The sequence below is a fragment of the Otolemur garnettii genome, unplaced genomic scaffold, assembly GCF_000181295.1.
Source record: "Otolemur garnettii isolate 467f Iridium unplaced genomic scaffold, OtoGar3 scaffold00049, whole genome shotgun sequence".
In the NCBI taxonomy this organism is placed as follows: domain Eukaryota; kingdom Metazoa; phylum Chordata; class Mammalia; order Primates; family Galagidae; genus Otolemur; species Otolemur garnettii.
The window spans coordinates 1,263,445-1,281,261 of NW_003852444.1; the positions used below are offsets into that span (position 1 = coordinate 1,263,445).

The window sequence follows — 17,817 nt, forward strand, 5'->3', positions numbered from 1 at the left end:
CGTAGTTTGAGGTCGCCTGGTCTGGATGATCTGTCCAATCCTGAAAGTGGTATGTTGAAATATTATTGGATTTGGGTCTGTCTTTATTTCTGATAATATTTGCTTTATAAATCTGGATGGTCCAGTTGTATGCATGTATGTTAAGAATTATTATATTGTCTTGCTGAGTTGACCTCTTTATCACTATATAATGACTTATTTTGTCTCGTTTTATAGCTTTTCTCTTGAAATGTGTTTTATATGATAGGAGTATAGGTATTTTGCTTTTTTTTTCCAACTTATGTTTGCATGGAATAACTTTTTCTGTCTCTTTATTTTCAGTATTATGTATCTTTATAACTAAAGTATGTTTCTTGAAGACAATATGTAGTTGGCTCTTTGTTTTTAACCTCTTCAGCTACTCTATGTCTTTGGATTGGAGAGTTTAGTCCATTCACATTTGATGATAATATTGATTGGTAAAGACTACTGCCATGTTGTTACTTGATTTCTAGTTGTTTTGTGGGCCACTCTGTCTTTCCTTCCTTCTCTCCTACCTTCCTTCCTGCTTTCCCTTGTTAAAAGTTATTTCTCTGGTAGTGTATTTTAATTTCTTTCTTTTTATTTTTTGTGTATCTTTTGTACATTTTTTGATTTGTGTTTACAGTAAAGCTTACAAGAAACACTTTGCAACAAATTATTTTAAGTATACGACAACTCTGCTTACAAACCCACAAACAAACCATCAAAGAGAAATCTAACAGAAATTCTGTCCTTTACCTCCATTCCCCCACTTTTTATCTTTTTGTTGTTCTATCCTATCTATGTCTCAAAAAGTTGTTATTTTTGATAGGTACATCTTTTAGTCTCCTAGTCAAGATATAAGAGGTATTTGCACTACAATTATAGCCACAGAATATTTTGTATTTGTGTCCTTACTGTTACCAGTGAGTTATTCACCTTCAGATGATTTCTTATCATTCATTAATGTTCTTTTCTTTCATACTGAAAAACTCCTTTTAGCATTTTTTCTAAAGCAGATTCCACAAACAAGCAGAAGGTGGGGATTAGTTAAGCAAAGAACCAAGAACACTAAAATTTAAAACAGAAAAGCAATAATGAAATCAATGAAGCAAGGAACTGGTTCTTTCAAAAGATCAATCAAATATTCTGACCTCTAGTATAGCTTATAAAGAGAGGAGACAAAAATTTAAGATATTATAATGAAACAGGGGGTGTCAGGAAAGACAATGCTGCACCTATCATGCCGTTATTATCCATTGATAAAAAAATATTACAAACAAGTCTATACCCATACATTTGACATTTTAGGCAATACAGGCCACTTCCTCAAAATACTTAAACTAGCTCAACTCACCTAATGTACTAAATACCTATGAGTATTTAAGAAACAGAATTAATAATTTAAAAACTACCAGAAAAGTAATCTTCAGCGTTAGATTTTTTCATTGGATAATTTTACCACAGTAAAAAAAAATTAACACCAATTATATATAATCTTTCCCAGAAAATCAAAGGGAAGGGAGCATTTTCTAATGAATTTTATAAAGCTATTATTATTCTGATACCAGAACCAGGAAAATACAACACTACAAAAAGAAAAAAACAGATCAATATCCCTTATTAAAACAAAAATCCTTACTAAATATTCATCAATAGACTTCAGATCATTACCGCTTATTAAAACAAAAATCCTTACTAAATATTCATTAATAGTATGTAAAAGTAATTCTCCACCCTTGCCATGATGGTTTATTCCAAAAATGCAAGGCTGGTTAAATATCCAAAACTCAATCAAAATAATCCACCATATTAAGAAGCAAAAGAACAAAAATTACATACTCATATCAATTGAAGCTTAAAATCATTTCACAAAGTTTAATAACCATTCATGATAAAAGCTCTCTGAGCATTAGGAATAGAGGGAAATTCTATTCACTTGATAAAAAGCATCTACAAAATATTAACATACAGTCAGTAATGCATGGATACATTCATGATATGGATAAATTATAAGAAATGTTTTGTTAGGCACTTCTGTCATTATGAGAACATCATAGGGTGCACTTGTCCAGACCTAGGTGCACAGCCCAGTATGCATGCAGGCTATATGGTATAGCCTACAGGTCCTAGGCCATAAACCTGTACAGCCTGCTACTGTACTGCATACTGTAGGCAACTGTAACATAAATGCTAAGTATCTGTACATATAGATCTAAACATAGAAAAGGGACAGTAAAAATATGATATCAAAGGTAAAAATGCTACACCACATAGGGCACATACCATGAATGGAGCTTTCAGCAACTGTTCCAAGTAAGTCAGTGGGTGAGTGGTGAGTAAATGTGAAGGGAAGAAAATGACTATTTTGTTTTAAAATTATGGAGGGCCCAAGATGAAAACAGCTGAAGAATTCTTCCTATCATATCATATCATATCATATCATGTCATGTCATATATCAAGAGGTCATGTCACATAAAATATTTTAAATAATGATACAACTAATTGGAATTCAGAAGGTGGAAGATCTGAGTTTCCTTCTTCTATACTTTTAGGATCATCATTTTTAGGATGATCCTAAAAATATAAAGTGTCATGATACTAGTTCAGATGTTTTTGAAAATAAATCAAGCATCCCAGAAACCCTACAGGAAGGAGTATCTGAGGAAATCAGGAAATAACCCCTAATGGCTTCTGCAAAATCCTGGTGGTACAGCCTGAGCAGACCTCTACCCAGTGTGGCTTCAGGAAAACTCCTGAACTAAAAATAAGTTGTGGCTGGGAAGTGACAAATTACAGTTCTCTGGTTCATGGACTTTGACACTGAGAGCTCATCTCCTTTTTCCTTTGTAAGCACTTCAGGTGTGAAATAGAACTAAAGTCTGGGCTTCAGCTCATCCCCATAACCTATTGTACAGTCATGTCACTAATAACCACACCAAATTGGAGCTTATAGACCAAAATGACTAGAAATCTATAAAAAATTAAAAATAGTAATTGCTTTACAATATCTATGTAAACAAATATTTTAACAGACCACCATGAAATGAATGTAAAAAAAATGTGAACTAAAATATCACATTTATTACTTCCATTTGATGATGGAGTACTTCTATGCATGTCAAATTTATGCTTTAATGAATCTGATGGTTCAGCTCCTCCAGGCATTACAGGCTACTTGATCACTTAGAGACCATGTTTGGGCACAGAGTTTCTACCGAGGTTCAGCACCAAGCCAGAAGCTGCATCTCAAAAGATAAGAGTTATTTTTACAAGAGAAAAAGATTTTACTCCAAGAAAGAGATGTTTATCTGTAGATGTTTCTATATGTCAGTTCAGCAAACATATTCCTCAGTTCCAAGGCTTCTGGATTTTTTATTATGTCAATCTCTGTTAAATTTCTTTGATAATTTTCAGATTTTCTTTTCTCTGTTGCCCAGGAGATCACTGAGTTTTCTTAAAACTGCTATTTTGAGTTGTTGATCGGAGAGCTCACAAGTCACTGTCTCATTAGGGTTGATCACTGGATTGTGGCTTTGTCCTTTGGTCATGGTTCCATATTTGCTGTTGTTTCTCGTGAGTATAAATTTTTTTTGGTAGGATATGAAAGGATAAGTTTATTTTATATTAGAGAGAGGGAAGAAGGTGGTGGGAAGATATGAGAAAGAGAGAATTATGAGTCTTGTAGGTGTATTTCTGTATCTTTGCATTGAAGAGCTGGAATTTTATTCCAGTTTTTTCTGTCTGCCTTGCCTTGGCTTTTATTAATTATTTTCTTTTTATTTATTTCAAATTAATATGAGGATACAAATTTTAAGGTTACATTGTTCTCATTTCCAAGATAAAGTTCAAATTATAGCTGAGCCTTTCACCCAGGGGCGTGCTGCACACCTTCACTTTGTAAACATTAGGCAAGATCTTGCCCGTTGCCCTCCCTCCTCCAGCAATCACCCTCTCTCCTCCCTTTTCCTTCCTCTCCCCTCCCCCTTGCTAGATTATATTTGTGTTTTTATCATTTGTGGGAGTATGTAATTGTTTATATATTGATTTCATGTTAGTATTGAGTATATGGGACATTTTTTGTCCATTCTTGAGATACTAAGCAGAATGTCTTACAACTCCATCCAGGTAAACATAAAAGTTGTAAAGTCTCCATCTTTTATTTATTTAGAGACAGAGTCTCACTATGTCACCCTTGGTAGAGTGCCGTGTAGAGTGCTGTGGTGTCACAGCTCACAGCAACCTCAAACTCTTGGGCTTAAGCAATTTTCTTGCCTCAGGCTCCCAAGTAACTGGGACTACAGGTGCATGCCACAACACCTGGCTATTTTTTCTTGCAGTTGTTATTGTCGTTTAGCTGGCTTGGGCCAGGTTCGAACCTGCCACCCTTGGTGTATGCGGCTGGCTCCGTACGGGAGCCTCTCCATCTTTTCTTATGGCTGAATAGTGCGACATGGTATACATAGGCCAGTTTGTTGATCCATTCATGGGTTGATGGGCACTTGGGTTGCTTACACGACTTGGAAATTATGAGTTGAGCAGCAATAAACATACTGGAACAAAAGTCTTTGTGGTAAAATAATTTTTGTTCTTCTGGGTAGATACCTAGTAATGGAATTGCTAGGGTCGGGATTAGGGCTAACCTTAATTAATTTCTTACTAATTATTTTTGCTTAGTAAATCTTTACTACTAGGTTACTTCTTCCTTTTAACCTCTAGGTGGCACATTAAGGCCCGGTTGGGCCTCAGATTTAGCAACAGTTTGGCCACTCTCTGTCCTGTATCAGGGAGATCCCAAAGAGATTATCCCAGCGCCGGGGAAAGGATGGATCATGTTTTATGGCCAGGGGACCAGGAGAACACACTTGCTGAGGCACAGCGCTGTTGTACAGCTGCTCTGACTTGGCATCTATTTGGCTGAGTGACAGGGCAGACCTTCCAGGGCTGGGAATGGTAGATCCCCTCTCCCACACATTGCCTTTCTCTGCCAGTCTTCATGGGTATTTCTCCCTTCCGACAGTGATGATGCTTCCCATGGGTTCAGGTCAAAACAGATCATCTGCCAGAGAACCCAGGAAGGTGGAGAAGCTGCTTAGTGCTGCTTGGTGCTTGGGGTTCAGGGTTGGGGGTACTTATTGCTGTTTGGAAGCACAGGGGTTTTCCTCTCTTCTGGTGCTCCGAAAACCGTCCCATCTTCATAGTCGAGTTCAGGGTTGAGGATGGTGAAAATCACAATGCTGTATATTTGTGTTTGGTTTTCTGTGTGTCTGTGTTGAGGATGAGCCTGGTTAATTCTCCATTGCCATTTTAGAACTGGAAGCTGGGGCTGGGGTTTTGAGCTAATCATTTTCTTTTTGTAAGCTGACCAGTGGAGTTGGAAGATGACACCTGTACATACATTTGTGAGTGTCACTTAGTGTTCCTAATTTCGACCTGCAGTGGCCACTAAATGTAAGAAATTTGTGTAGTAAATTAACAGTCTTTCCTCTGGTCCCATGGTCTAGTCCTGATCAGCAGTCCATTTCCTCTGTAGCTGAGGTCACTGTGACTTTCCAATATAAGGAGGCTGGATGACTAATTCCCGTTTCCAGCTTGGACTTCCATAGCAAAATTCACATCAGTATTTTCAATAAAATATAAACTAGTCTATTTAAAGCAAGAATATTTTGATGAAAGAGTTTTGAGCTTAGAGGACTATTAGAAGGGCCAGGTGAGTGACAGTTGGGATAAAACATGATTCTCCGTAAGGAAATTAGGAAGTGGAAGAAATCACAGGCTGACTGCCAGTGGTCTCAACGGCAACAGCATAAAATATAGATTTATTGAGATGTTAATTACATACCCTATAATCCAACCATCTGCAGTGTACTGTTCTGTCAGTGGGCTCCAAGTATCGAGCCCTGTGTTGGGTACCAAATCCAGGGACAGGTTCCTTGAAGATCTGTAGAACTGGCATGACTGACTGAAGAAATATAAAGTTAGGAATGGTGATAAAAAAAGAGACATGAGACACAGATTAGAATTTGCAAAGGTGGGAGCTCGGGGGACCACCACCTGTCCGTGGGCTCTGGTGAGTGGCCCTGAGACTTTGTTCCACACAGCTTTTATTGAAACCTCTTTGCCCAGGTGGTAAACTGAGGGAGGGAACAAAGATGCCAGTAGTTTCTCTGAGTGAGCTTTCAACTCCTATTGTTATTATTATTAACTTTAAGGATTTGAGCAGTTCTGGAGCATCTGAAACTTGAGCCTTGTGTGGGGGAAGCCTCCTGTCTGGAGTCACACACACAGATTCCTAAGGAGGTGGTAAGCTCTGCTAGTTCCCTGTGGAGTAAAACGCCACTGGTGTTAATCTCCTCTGAGGAATCGATGGGAGAGAGGCTTTTTCCTCTCATCACCACCACAGAGGATTTTCCTCTGCGATGAGGGGTGTTAAGCTTTCCTGCCCATATCTCAGGGCTTGAGCTATTCCCTTGGTCTCTTTAGCCAAATGCTAATCTCCACAATGGTATCTGCTTTCTCAGTTTAATAGGCAGGAAACTACCTAGGAGATGCATCTATTCTAGGTCTTGTCATAACCTCTTTTATGACTATCTACTTCGTCAGAGTGTTCACAGACTCAGCAGGGTTTTGGTGTAAGCTGTGTCCCCAGAGTTTCAGGAAAGGCTGAAAAATTGTTCAGCTAAGAAATTTATCAATGCCTGACTTAAAGGTAAACTAGCTGACTTCTCTGTTCTGATTCCTTCAGCTTACTTTTTGATTTTCCCTTTTTCTGGGGGTGCCCTCCTCTGCCAAGAATGGGGTCTTCAGTCCCCATTCTTCCTGCACTGTTCAATGGTTTTAGTATACTCATGGAATTTTAGAACATTTTCTGTACCTCTCCCTCTACATATTACTTATAGCCACAGTCCCCAGCTTGTGGATCTGAGACTGTACTGTACTGGTCCTGCCCAGTGAGAAGCCAGGTCGCACAGCAGGAGGTGCGTGGTGGTGAGTGTGCAAGCTCCATTTGCATTTAGAGCTCCTCCCCATAGCTGGCATCACTGCCTGGGCTCTGCCTCCTGTCCAATCAGCAGTGACATTACATTCTATACTGTAAACTGCCCATGGAAGGGATCTAGGTATGTGTGCTCCTTATGAGAATCTAATGCCTCGTGATCTGAGGGAAATGTAATGCATTTGAATCATCTCCAAATCATCTCCAAACCCGAGTCCGTGGAAAAATTGTCTTCTATAAAACTTGTTCCTGGTACCAAAATGGTTGGGGATCACTGCCTTATGGGGTAAAATACTTAATGTTCTCAGATAATATCTAACATTGGCCAACCACATAAATGTCTATGAAATTTTTTTTATATGTATCCTATGATACTTTTGAATACTGTTCAGACCTGATCTGGTTGTCTTACATTTTCTGATAAAAGTAAAATTTAGCATTCTATGAAACTGTTTAAATTTAGGAGAAACTGCTTCTCCTACTTTGATTTATATTTTCTTAGTCAGTACACAAGATATTATTTGTTATGGCTCATATCTTAAAAATAAGTCAATTAAAGGAGGAGCAGATGAGAGAACAACAATTTTACATCAGTGTACAGAAAGCCAGCCATTCTGTAGAGCAGTGGGAATATCTCCACAAAGAACTGCTCTCGTTCACTTTGTTACTTTTATACTTTCACAATAAAAGCAAGAATCAGCAATATTGTTAATCATCACGGTAAACATTAAACAGATTTCTCCTCATATGTTATAAGATTATAAAATATGTTCTTTTATCCTAAAGTGGTTGTATGTTCAAAGCATTCCTACTCTAGACTAGCTCCATAGTTAGCCAGTAAAAGAAACTCACTGTGTCCTTGACCGGGACCATGGTCCTTGAAAGGTCTAGTCTCTCAGCTTTATCTACCACAGAAGGCCTTACGTGTGAATGAACAGTTCTGAATGGTGGCACATGGGCTCATCCAGCCCTGCCAGGGCCTGTCCAGCAGTGCCCTGTGAGTAATGATCATTTAGGATAACACTGACTGACCTCCATCGCCTGGACCACATGCCTCAGGCAAGTGACCTGTGATTTCAGGGTGGTAATTCCCTGACAGGGTGCTTCTCCTTTGCACCCTGTGTTTGAGGAGTGTCTACCCACTTCCTTCACTTGTGCAAACTTCTGCACCCTATTGACACTTTGATCGTATGGGAAAGCCTACAAGTGCCTTCCAGATCTCTCCATTCCTTTCTGAAGTGACAGATAAATGGAAGTTGAAGTAGTCGTTAGACCCCAGGGGCTGGGAGACTATGTAAACACATTTTGGATTTTAAAATGTTAGGATTTTTACTGACCAATATCTAAACATAATGTATTTCTCAGATTAAATTATATAAAATGCTTTTGTATAAAAATTCTTTCATCTCTCTTACACACAACCTTTCTAGACAAAATGCCCACCTCAAAACAGTAAGTATGTTTTTTAAACACAAGGTTTGATTACTGAATTCAACCTGCTATGTGGCATAGCCCCTGCCTCTCCAAAGCTCTACACCGTCAGTGTTAGTGGAGGAAGCTCAGTTTCTTCACTATGTTTTGTGCTCTTGTGTGTCCTCATTTGCTCTCCCCACCACCCCCAGCCAGGCTTTGAGGTGAGACATACCAATGGTCACACAAGGAGTTCTGCTACTATGTCCCAGGGAACCCAAGTCCTGCCACTGTGTTCTGTGATAAGGTGGTGTCATAAATAAGCAAGACTGTTTAAGAATTTCCTCAAGAAGAGGCTCTGAAACTAAGGACTGAACTGAAGTATCTGAACTGGACTAAGAGCCCTAGGGCAGAAGGCCGTACAAAGGGAGGCCACATCTGGATCCCTGCTAACCTGGTTCCTGCTCTGGGGACCCTAACCTTGCAAACTGGGATTGTACTTCTCATGTGTGTATCAGGACACTGCCTCTGCCCAGAAGGCTTTATGTCAGCTTCAACTTATTGGCCAAATTCACACAGAAACTAGAGACAGCCTCCTGACTGTCTAAAGTAGTCAGAGAAAGGTTGACTGGGGCAGCAGTTGGGACTAACAGCCACGTTCACTCCTCCAGGCTGGCCTGGTCTTCTGATTGAGGTACACCCTGACCTCAGATTAATGTCATTGTTCTTGGTGCAATCTGGAAAATCTGACCCATTCAGGTTCATGATGGAGAAATGGTTTTGACTCCTGGTCAAAATCCCATGTGACCTTTCAGTCTGACTATGGGCAATCACAAACAGGTGACTCAGGCAGAAGCTGCCCTGACCTGGTGCACAGCCAGCACAGTTCCGTCTCTGAAAGGGAGCTGCAGTCAAGGGTCAGACCCCCCCCCCTCCCCGCCAGCCTTGCTTTAATATGGACCGTGTGTTCCTGGCTCATGCACCTACACTGGGAGGCCTGTTTACCTTGGGGACCTTTGGTAGAGACTATCCTCATCTGGGAAGTAGGACACAACTTGAAGACACTTTTTCTCCGCTGTGACTCAGTATTCTGTATTTTCTCACTCCTAGCCTTTTCCTCTCTCCCTCTCTCCTTGCCTCCCCTCCTATACTCTCAGATCCATCAAACAACAGCATTTTTGGTTTGGGGGCTCCATCAGCAGAGAGGTGATCCCAGCATCTGCACTGATCCACCTGATCTTTGCCCAGTGTGGTTCCATGGGATAAATGGAGCAGTGTGGGAGCTGGAACTCACTGGCTCAATCTCCAGCCTGTACTGTCACAGCAAATGACTAAAGCCTTGACTGGTCCCTTTTATTTTGGCTTGTTGCTTTATTTGACTACCACACACCTGCAACTCAGCTGATGTTTGAGTATAGAACTTTTATCCTGCAACTTTGCTGAATTGATTCATTCTACATAATTTAATTCTTAGCAAATTCCTTAGAATTTTCTACATATGGGATTATGTCACCTGACAATATAATTTTACTTATGCCTTTCCAATCTGAATGCCTTTAATTTCTTTTTATCGCTTAATTGCTCTGGCAAGAACATCTAGTACAACGGTGAATAGAGTCAGCAAGAGAGAATTTCGTTCATCTTGTTTCTTCTCTTATGAGGAATACATCCAGGCTTTAACGATTGTAATTTCTAGCTGTAGTTTTCTTATCTTCCCTTTATTCAATGGAAAAAGTTCCCTTATATTTCTAATTTATTAAGAATGTATGTGTGTGTGTATACATGTGTATGTATCATGAAAGAATGTTGAAAGTGGCAAATAATTTTATGTGTAATGAGTTGATTATGCTTTTTTCCCTCCCTTTATTTAATTAACATGGTATCTTGCATTGATTGAGTTTTAAACATTGAAACAAGCTTGCATTTCTGGAATAAATCTCAGTTGTATTTAACACTTTTAGTGTTTGCTGGATTTGGTTTTCTATTATTTGTCGAGGATGTTTATCTATATTCATAAGGAAATTGGTCTACCTTTTTCATTCCTTGTAAAGGCTTTGTTTCATTTAGGTGTCAGAGTAATACTAGCTTCACTGAATAAGGTGGAAATATTTCATTTTTTTATATTTTAAAAATTATTTTTGTGAATAAATAATGTTAGTTCTTTTAAAAATTATGTATAATTTACTCTCATAGCCATGTGAGTCCATGGCTCTATTTTGTAAAAGTTTTAAAATTACTAATTCAATTTTTTTTTAGTTACAAGTCTATTCAGCTTATCTGTTACATTTTGAATGACATTTGTAGATTGTGGCTTACTTGAAATTTTTCCTTTTAGCTATGTTTCTAATTGTTTGCATAGAGTTACTCACAGAATTGCTTTATGATCCTTTTTATATCTGTAAATTTGGTTATGATGTCACTTTAATGCCCAATTTTAATCATTGGCGTTCTTGTTCTTGATCTTATTATTTGTAAACCCAGCTAATTTTGTCAATTTTGTTGATTTTTTATTAAATGTTTCCTTTCATTGAGTTTATTACTTTTCTCACATCTATTTCATTTATGTTCCAATCTGTATTATTTTGTTCTTTCTGCTTGCTTTGAGTTTAGTTTTATTTCCTTTCAAAATAAGAGATTTGCTATAAAATTCTAAGAAAATGATGCAAATATCAGGGAAGGTTGCTTTTCCATCTCTTGCACTCTCTAACTAGGTGTGTCTCTCAGCACTGAAATTTAATCCAGAAACTGGGTTTGTACCCCATAGTGTTTTCAGTGGGGAGAGTAGTATAATTATAATGATATACTATTTTTTTTCACTTGAATTTTGTCCTCTTTTCAGAGTTAGAATTAGCACAATCACAATTTTTATATCAGACTTCTAATGGGAAAATTTGAGTTTTTGCTTTAGCAAAGCACATGTTTTAAAGCAGGCCCTACCCAGCCCACATTCTACACACCCTCACATGCACCTCTTCTTCTGCAGGGCTCTGAGGAAGGCATCCTTGACCTGAGCATTCCTCAGGCTGTAGATGAGGGGATTCAGCATTGGGTTAAAGAGACTGTGAAACAGAGACAGCATTTTCTCCTGTTCCTCTCGTTGCTTTGAGTCAGGCACCATATAGACCACCATGGCTATGCCAAAGAAGAGCCCAACCACGCAGAGGTGGGAGGAGCAAGTGGAGAAGGCCTTTCTGCGGCCCTCCTTTGACTGGATCTTGAGGATGGCCCAGAGGATGTGCGTGTAGGAGACAAGCATCAGGCAAAGGGGTGCAACTAAGACAATAACACTGGCAGCAAAGAGGACCACTTGGTTAACCCAGGTGTCAGCACAGGCCAGCTTGAGGACAGACAGGATTTCACAGAAGAGGTGGTTCACAGCCCGGGGCCCACAGAAGGGCAAATTTAGAAGGAGACTTGCATGTACTATGGACAGAATAAACCCACATGCCCAGGAAGTGACGGCCAGGATGGCACACACTCTCCAGCTCATGATGATAGTGTACTGGAGAGGGCAGCAGATGGCCACATACCGATCATAGGACATGGCCACCAAAATCAGGCACTCCGTAGCAGCAAAAGCCAAATACAAGAATGTCTGCACTATGCATGGGACAAAGGAGATGGTCCTTTTCTGGTTCAGTAGATTCGCCAGCATCTTGGGGACATTGTTGGAAGCATAGGACATGTCGAGAATGGCCAAGTGTGAGAGGAAGAAGTACATGGGGGTGTGCAGTCTGTGGTCCAGAAGGATGAGTCCCAAGATCACACCATTTGCCAGGAGGCTGAAGACATAGAAGAGGGAGAAGATGCAGAAGAGGAGGAGCTCCATCTTCACACCGAGCTGGAAGCCCACCAGGATGAATTCTGAGACCCATGACTGGTTGCCTCCCATTCCCAAAGGACGGTCTGTTGAGGGATGAAGTGTCACAGGAAGGTCAGAACTGGAGAGTCAATGAAAATTTGAGACATTTATCTGAAACAGAGCTCAGAACAAACAGAGCTCATATGATCCTATTAGACTGTCTCCCTGACTTCCCAAGACTTTGCTACCTTTCTGTTTTTAGCATTTAATTATGAAATGAACTTAAACTTACAGAAAAGTGTCAACAATTGTGCTAATTCCTGTGTATCTTTATGCAGATCAGCAAATGCTTATGTTTCTCATTTGTCTCATTCTCTGTCTAGATACTTATTTTGTTGAATCATTTGAGATTAAAGAGCAAAAATAACCTGTTTACCCCTGAATTCTTCATTGTTTTCAGCAGAAAATAAAATCATTCAGTAACCTGACAACAGTGTAATTATTAAAATTAGGAAATTGGTTATGGACTCATTTCCTTTCTCCACTCTCCAGTGTTCTCCCTCCACTCCCACCTACCCAGGGCCTCACCCAAGATCACACGTCGTATTGAGGGTCATCTGTTTTCAGTCTCCTTGACTCTGTAATATTAATACTTACCCAGTCTGTTGGTGATTTTCTAGACATTGATATTTTGAAGAGTATACAGCAGTTGTTTAGTAAATATTTCACAAATAGGGAGTGTATAATGTTCCTTATGTTTTCATTTATATTATTCACTTTCTACAGAAAAAAATAGGGTCCTCCTGTGTGCAATCTGAGTAAGTGTGTGATGATAATTTGTCCCATTATTGGTGCAGCTAAGATGGATCGCTACATGAAGATGGTGTTTCCCAGATACTCCACTGTAAATTTATGGTTTTCCCTAATTGGATTCTGTTCATTAAATTCATGAGATATTTTGTTCCTCATAGAGTAACTACTCATTATTATTTTCTTACAGTCACTGTAGTGTTTTAGCATCCATCGACTATCTTGCCTGAGTTATTAGTAATAGTGATTCAAAATGGGTTGATCTAACTCTAACATTGAATTTATATTTATTAGTTACAATTTTGGTATAAAGACATGTACTATCTATCTATCTATCTATCTATCTGTCTATCATCTATCTATCTGTCCATTAGTCTATCAGTATGGACTCAGAATTTTTTTATTCAATGGGTTATATACTTCATTATTATCATTTTTTCCTGATGTTTGATTTTTCTGCTTGTGAAGCCCCAAGCTTGAACCTTTGTTTTTTAACATGCTCCCGTCCAATTTCAGCACTTCCTTCCTGCTGACATGACCAGGCGTTTCAGGCTCAGCTTATACATTCTTCACTTTAGCCAAAAAATCGCCATTTCCCCATAAAGATTTAATTACTTAACCACTTTGAGATCATCTAACCCCAGTAAGATTAGCCCACATCACAAAATCCCAAACCCAGAGACGTTGGCGTGAATATAGAGAAAAGGGAACCCTTCTGTACTGCTGGTGGGAATGCAAACTAATATGTTCCTTTTGGAAGGATGTTTGGAGATAACTTAGGGATCTAAAAATAGACCTGGCATTTGATCCTTCAATTCTTCTATTAGATATATATCCAGAAGACCAAAAATCACTTTATAACAAAGATATTTGCACCAGAATGTTTATTGCAGCCCAATTCATAATTGCTAAGTCATGGAAGAGGTCCAAGTACCCATCGACCCATGAATAGATCAATGAACTGTGGTATATGTGCACCATGGAATACTATGCAGCCTTAAAGAAAGATGGAGACTTTACTTCTTTCATGATTACATGGATGGAGCTGGAACATATTCTTCTTAGGAAGGTATCTCAAGAATGGAAGAAAAAGTATCCAATATACTCAGCCCTACTATGAAACCAATTTATAGCTTTCTTATAAAAGTTATCACCTAACTATCTCCCAGGAAGAAGGCGAAAGAGGAGAGGGAGGAGAGGAGAGAGGGGAGGATGAGTGGCGAGAGGGTAATTGGTGGGAACACAACTATGGTGCATTTTACAAGGGTACATGTTAAATTTCCTAAGTATAGAGTATAAATGTCTTAAGACTATAACTAAGAAAATGCAGTGAAGGCTATGTTAACCAGTTTGATGAAAATATTTCAAATGACATATAAAATTAGCACATTGTACCCCATAATTGCATTAATATACACAGCTATGATTTAATAAAAAAGGATCTAATTACCTTTAAAAAAGAAGTATATTTATAAACCAATATCTGGATTTTATTGGATTTTTACTATCTTATGGTTTACCATGACTTATATTTTATCATGAGGATTTCATATAGTTCTGTTACTCTCATTTAAAATTAACAGCACAGAACTTGAGAAGGTACACAAATTGTTACAGAGGATCATCCATTCATAGATTACTTCTAGAAACTGAATGCAACTTAACTGACATCCCTTAGGGAGTCACATGTATTTCACTATATTCACATTAAGAAGATTCAGTAATGAAAGGTTTTGAGAATTTTGAATATCCCTTTGGAGGAAATGGAGCATAGATAAATGTAAATTTGCAGCCAGGCCTATATTGAGTTGGAAAAGTCACAGTGGTCTTTCATAAATACTACTATGTCATTACACAGTGTGCTTACCCTTCAGCCTCCTTGTGTAAGTGTGGAGTCCCAGGACTCTTCTTTCAGAGGGTTTTCTTGGATATGAACAAGTTACTACAAATAGAAAGGAGGCAGCCTATTTGGTCTTGTCTGGACCCCATTAGAAGTCTACTTTATAGAAGGCCTGAAAAGGGAGTGTTTCGTATTCTAGGGAAGTAGAGGAGATTCATAAGGGTAGGCTCTTCAAGTATCTTTTAAATGTATAGTCTTGGTCAAGAATCACAGTTAAAGAGTTATGTCCTCACCATGAAGATATGGGTGATACTCAATATAATATCAAAGAGGAGGCGGTGTTGACATCAAGTACCACTTACTTGAATAGAGATGGCTCTTCACCAGATTATGAGTGCTAATATGTCTTGTATTTCTTTGTCTCTTTAAATAACTGCTATAGTTACAGAAAAACAAAGACTGGTAAAATGGTTATTAATTAGATGAATGGTATTTTTGTTAGTTGTATATACAGTCATTCATGTATATTAAAAATGTAGTATACTACATATAACTGTATGTAATATGTACTGTGTATATTATATGTACATAATATATATTTTTATCTATTGACCAAGATATGGTTTATACATTTTTAAGAAAGTACAATTACAATCTGATTATTTGAAGGTTAACATAATTAAAAGCAGTGTTTGTAAAGGATAAGTTCAAATAAGCATAAAGATATAGATTATATTACACCTGTAGATAAAATGGCCATTTGTAAATGTTTCTATAGTGGATTGAATGTGACCCAGAAAGAAAAGTCTGCATCCTAACCCCCAACACCAGCAAATATTGCCTTATTTGGAAAAGAGGGTCTTTGTAGCTATGATTATTTTAAGAATCTTGAGATGAAATGATCCTCAATTTTATCAGCAAGCCCTAATTCCAATCATAAGACTCCCCCACAGATAAAAGCTCAAGGAAATTTGGAACAAACTGGGGAAGGAACATGGAGGCAAGATGATGTGAAAATGAAGCAGAGAGAGATGTAACCAGAAGCCAAGGATGCCTTCCAGAAATAGAAAGAAACAAGAAATGCATTTTTCCTTTGGAGTTTCCAGAGGGAGCATGATCCTACCAGATTTCAGACTTCCTGCAAATTGCAGAACTATGAAAACATAAATTCCTATTTTGTTTTTGCAGTTTTGGGCCGGGGCTGGGTTTGAACCCTCCACCACTGGCATGTGGGGCCTGCACAGTGATAGGTGCCGCCCATACTCCTTGCAGGCACAGGTGCCGCCCATAAATTCCTATTGTTTTAAGCAACCACAATTGTGGTAGTTTGTTAAACCAGCTATAAAAAGCAAACAGTATCTTACACCTGCTTTGAATTGATGTTTATAATGAGACAATATCGGAGCAATAGCATTTTGGAGAAACTGCTTCATATGGAGGTAAAATAACCCAAGAAGTAGGGTTGAAGATACATGTGACAATATTGGGGACTTTTGCAACTGTAAGTCTCAGAGAGATCAGTTACATGGGAAGTGTTTCTTTGGGAAACTTGATTCAGTGAAACAGAGAAACAAATCATACATTTTAAAATTTCTATAAATACATTGCCTTGGAAGAAGGTTCTACATATGTGTGCATTAAATTATTTTTGCAACAATTAAAGAGTATAGTATGTATAGTGGGGGCACAGTAACATTGTGACATTTTTCTTAGATACAATTGGATAAAATACTCAATGCGTGAAACACATTTAATTTCTGAATGGAAAGGATGACAATATTGTTGAAGACAATTCAGTCGATTGCCACCCAGTAGCAACATTTGTTTCTTGGCATTTCAGTCTCGTATTTTTCCTGGATTAATACTCTTATCCTTATTATCCTATTTTGCTGTAAGAAATTGGCAACATAAAACATGAAACTCAAGATAGATTAGAATCTGTTAGCAACTATCTTGGTGGTGATACCTAAAATATTTACCTTCCTAATAAATAAACAGCAGAAGCTCAAAAACAGAAGGCTTCCCCCCACCCTCCCAACGATTAATATCAGCAATTTTCTACACTGGCAGGCCTGCAACCCAGGAAGTTCCTTCAGCTAAGGTGCTTTATTCCATTTTTTCAACTCTTCTTTCTTTCTTTGTCTTTCTCTCTCTCTTTCTTTTTTTTTATTTTTTATTTTTAGCTGTTTTTGGCCAGGGCTGAGTTTGAACCCGCCACCTCTGGAGTATATGGGGCCAGCCCCCTACTCCTTTGAGCCACAGGCGCCACTCCCATTTTTCCAACTCTTAATAGAAATGTTGGCTTCTGACTTGTTCTATCCTATTTTGTCTGTAGGATAAATATGCCTATAAAATACGATGATTTCCCAAATCTGATAGTTTCCATGATAGAGTGGTAACCTGGGATAGTTCTGAAAAAAAATTATGAAAAACTTACCTCTTATGCTGTTTCAAACAGAAAAAGATTTACTGCAGCTGTCTTTTCTACTGAGAGAGAATTTCCTGGCCATTAATATCCTTCCTTAGGTTGGGTAATATATAAAGTCGTTCCATTGATTTGGCTATTGGAGAACTTTACTCAGAGATGATGCCTGGATTTCAAGCCTCTCTGCTGATCCCCTTCTCATGGAGACAATGGCGCTAGCTCTGTCCAGCACCGTCAGGATACCGGGAGGATGGTGGTGAGAGGGAGCCCTGGGTCACCCTGTTCTTAGGACAGCAGACAAAACACTCTGTGAAGAGGGGACATTGATGTCTATTCCAACTACCTGTAATAAATACTTTGATTCAGGAGGAAAGATTACTGAGAAATGTCCCTCCTCTGGCCTACCTATGACCATTTCTGGTGTCATCCTGCTCTATTTCAACTACCTGTACTGAAAACTGCCACCCAGCACAAATGCATCCCTTCTACATAAGAAATGCTAGCACTGGACTTTCAGGAATAAACCCTACAGAGA

General features: G+C 38.6%; 1 protein-coding gene across 1 annotated transcript; it reads right to left on the reverse strand.

Moving 5' to 3' along the window:
- Positions 1-11,363: 11,363 nt before the first annotated feature.
- On the reverse strand, positions 11,364-12,305 carry LOC100961742 (olfactory receptor 2A2-like). The gene has a single exon (XM_003791619.2). The coding sequence runs from the start codon at positions 12,295-12,297 to the stop codon at positions 11,365-11,367; it is 933 nt and encodes a 310-aa protein (XP_003791667.1). The 5' UTR covers positions 12,298-12,305; the 3' UTR covers position 11,364.
- Between the last annotated feature and the right edge of the window lie 5,512 nt (positions 12,306-17,817).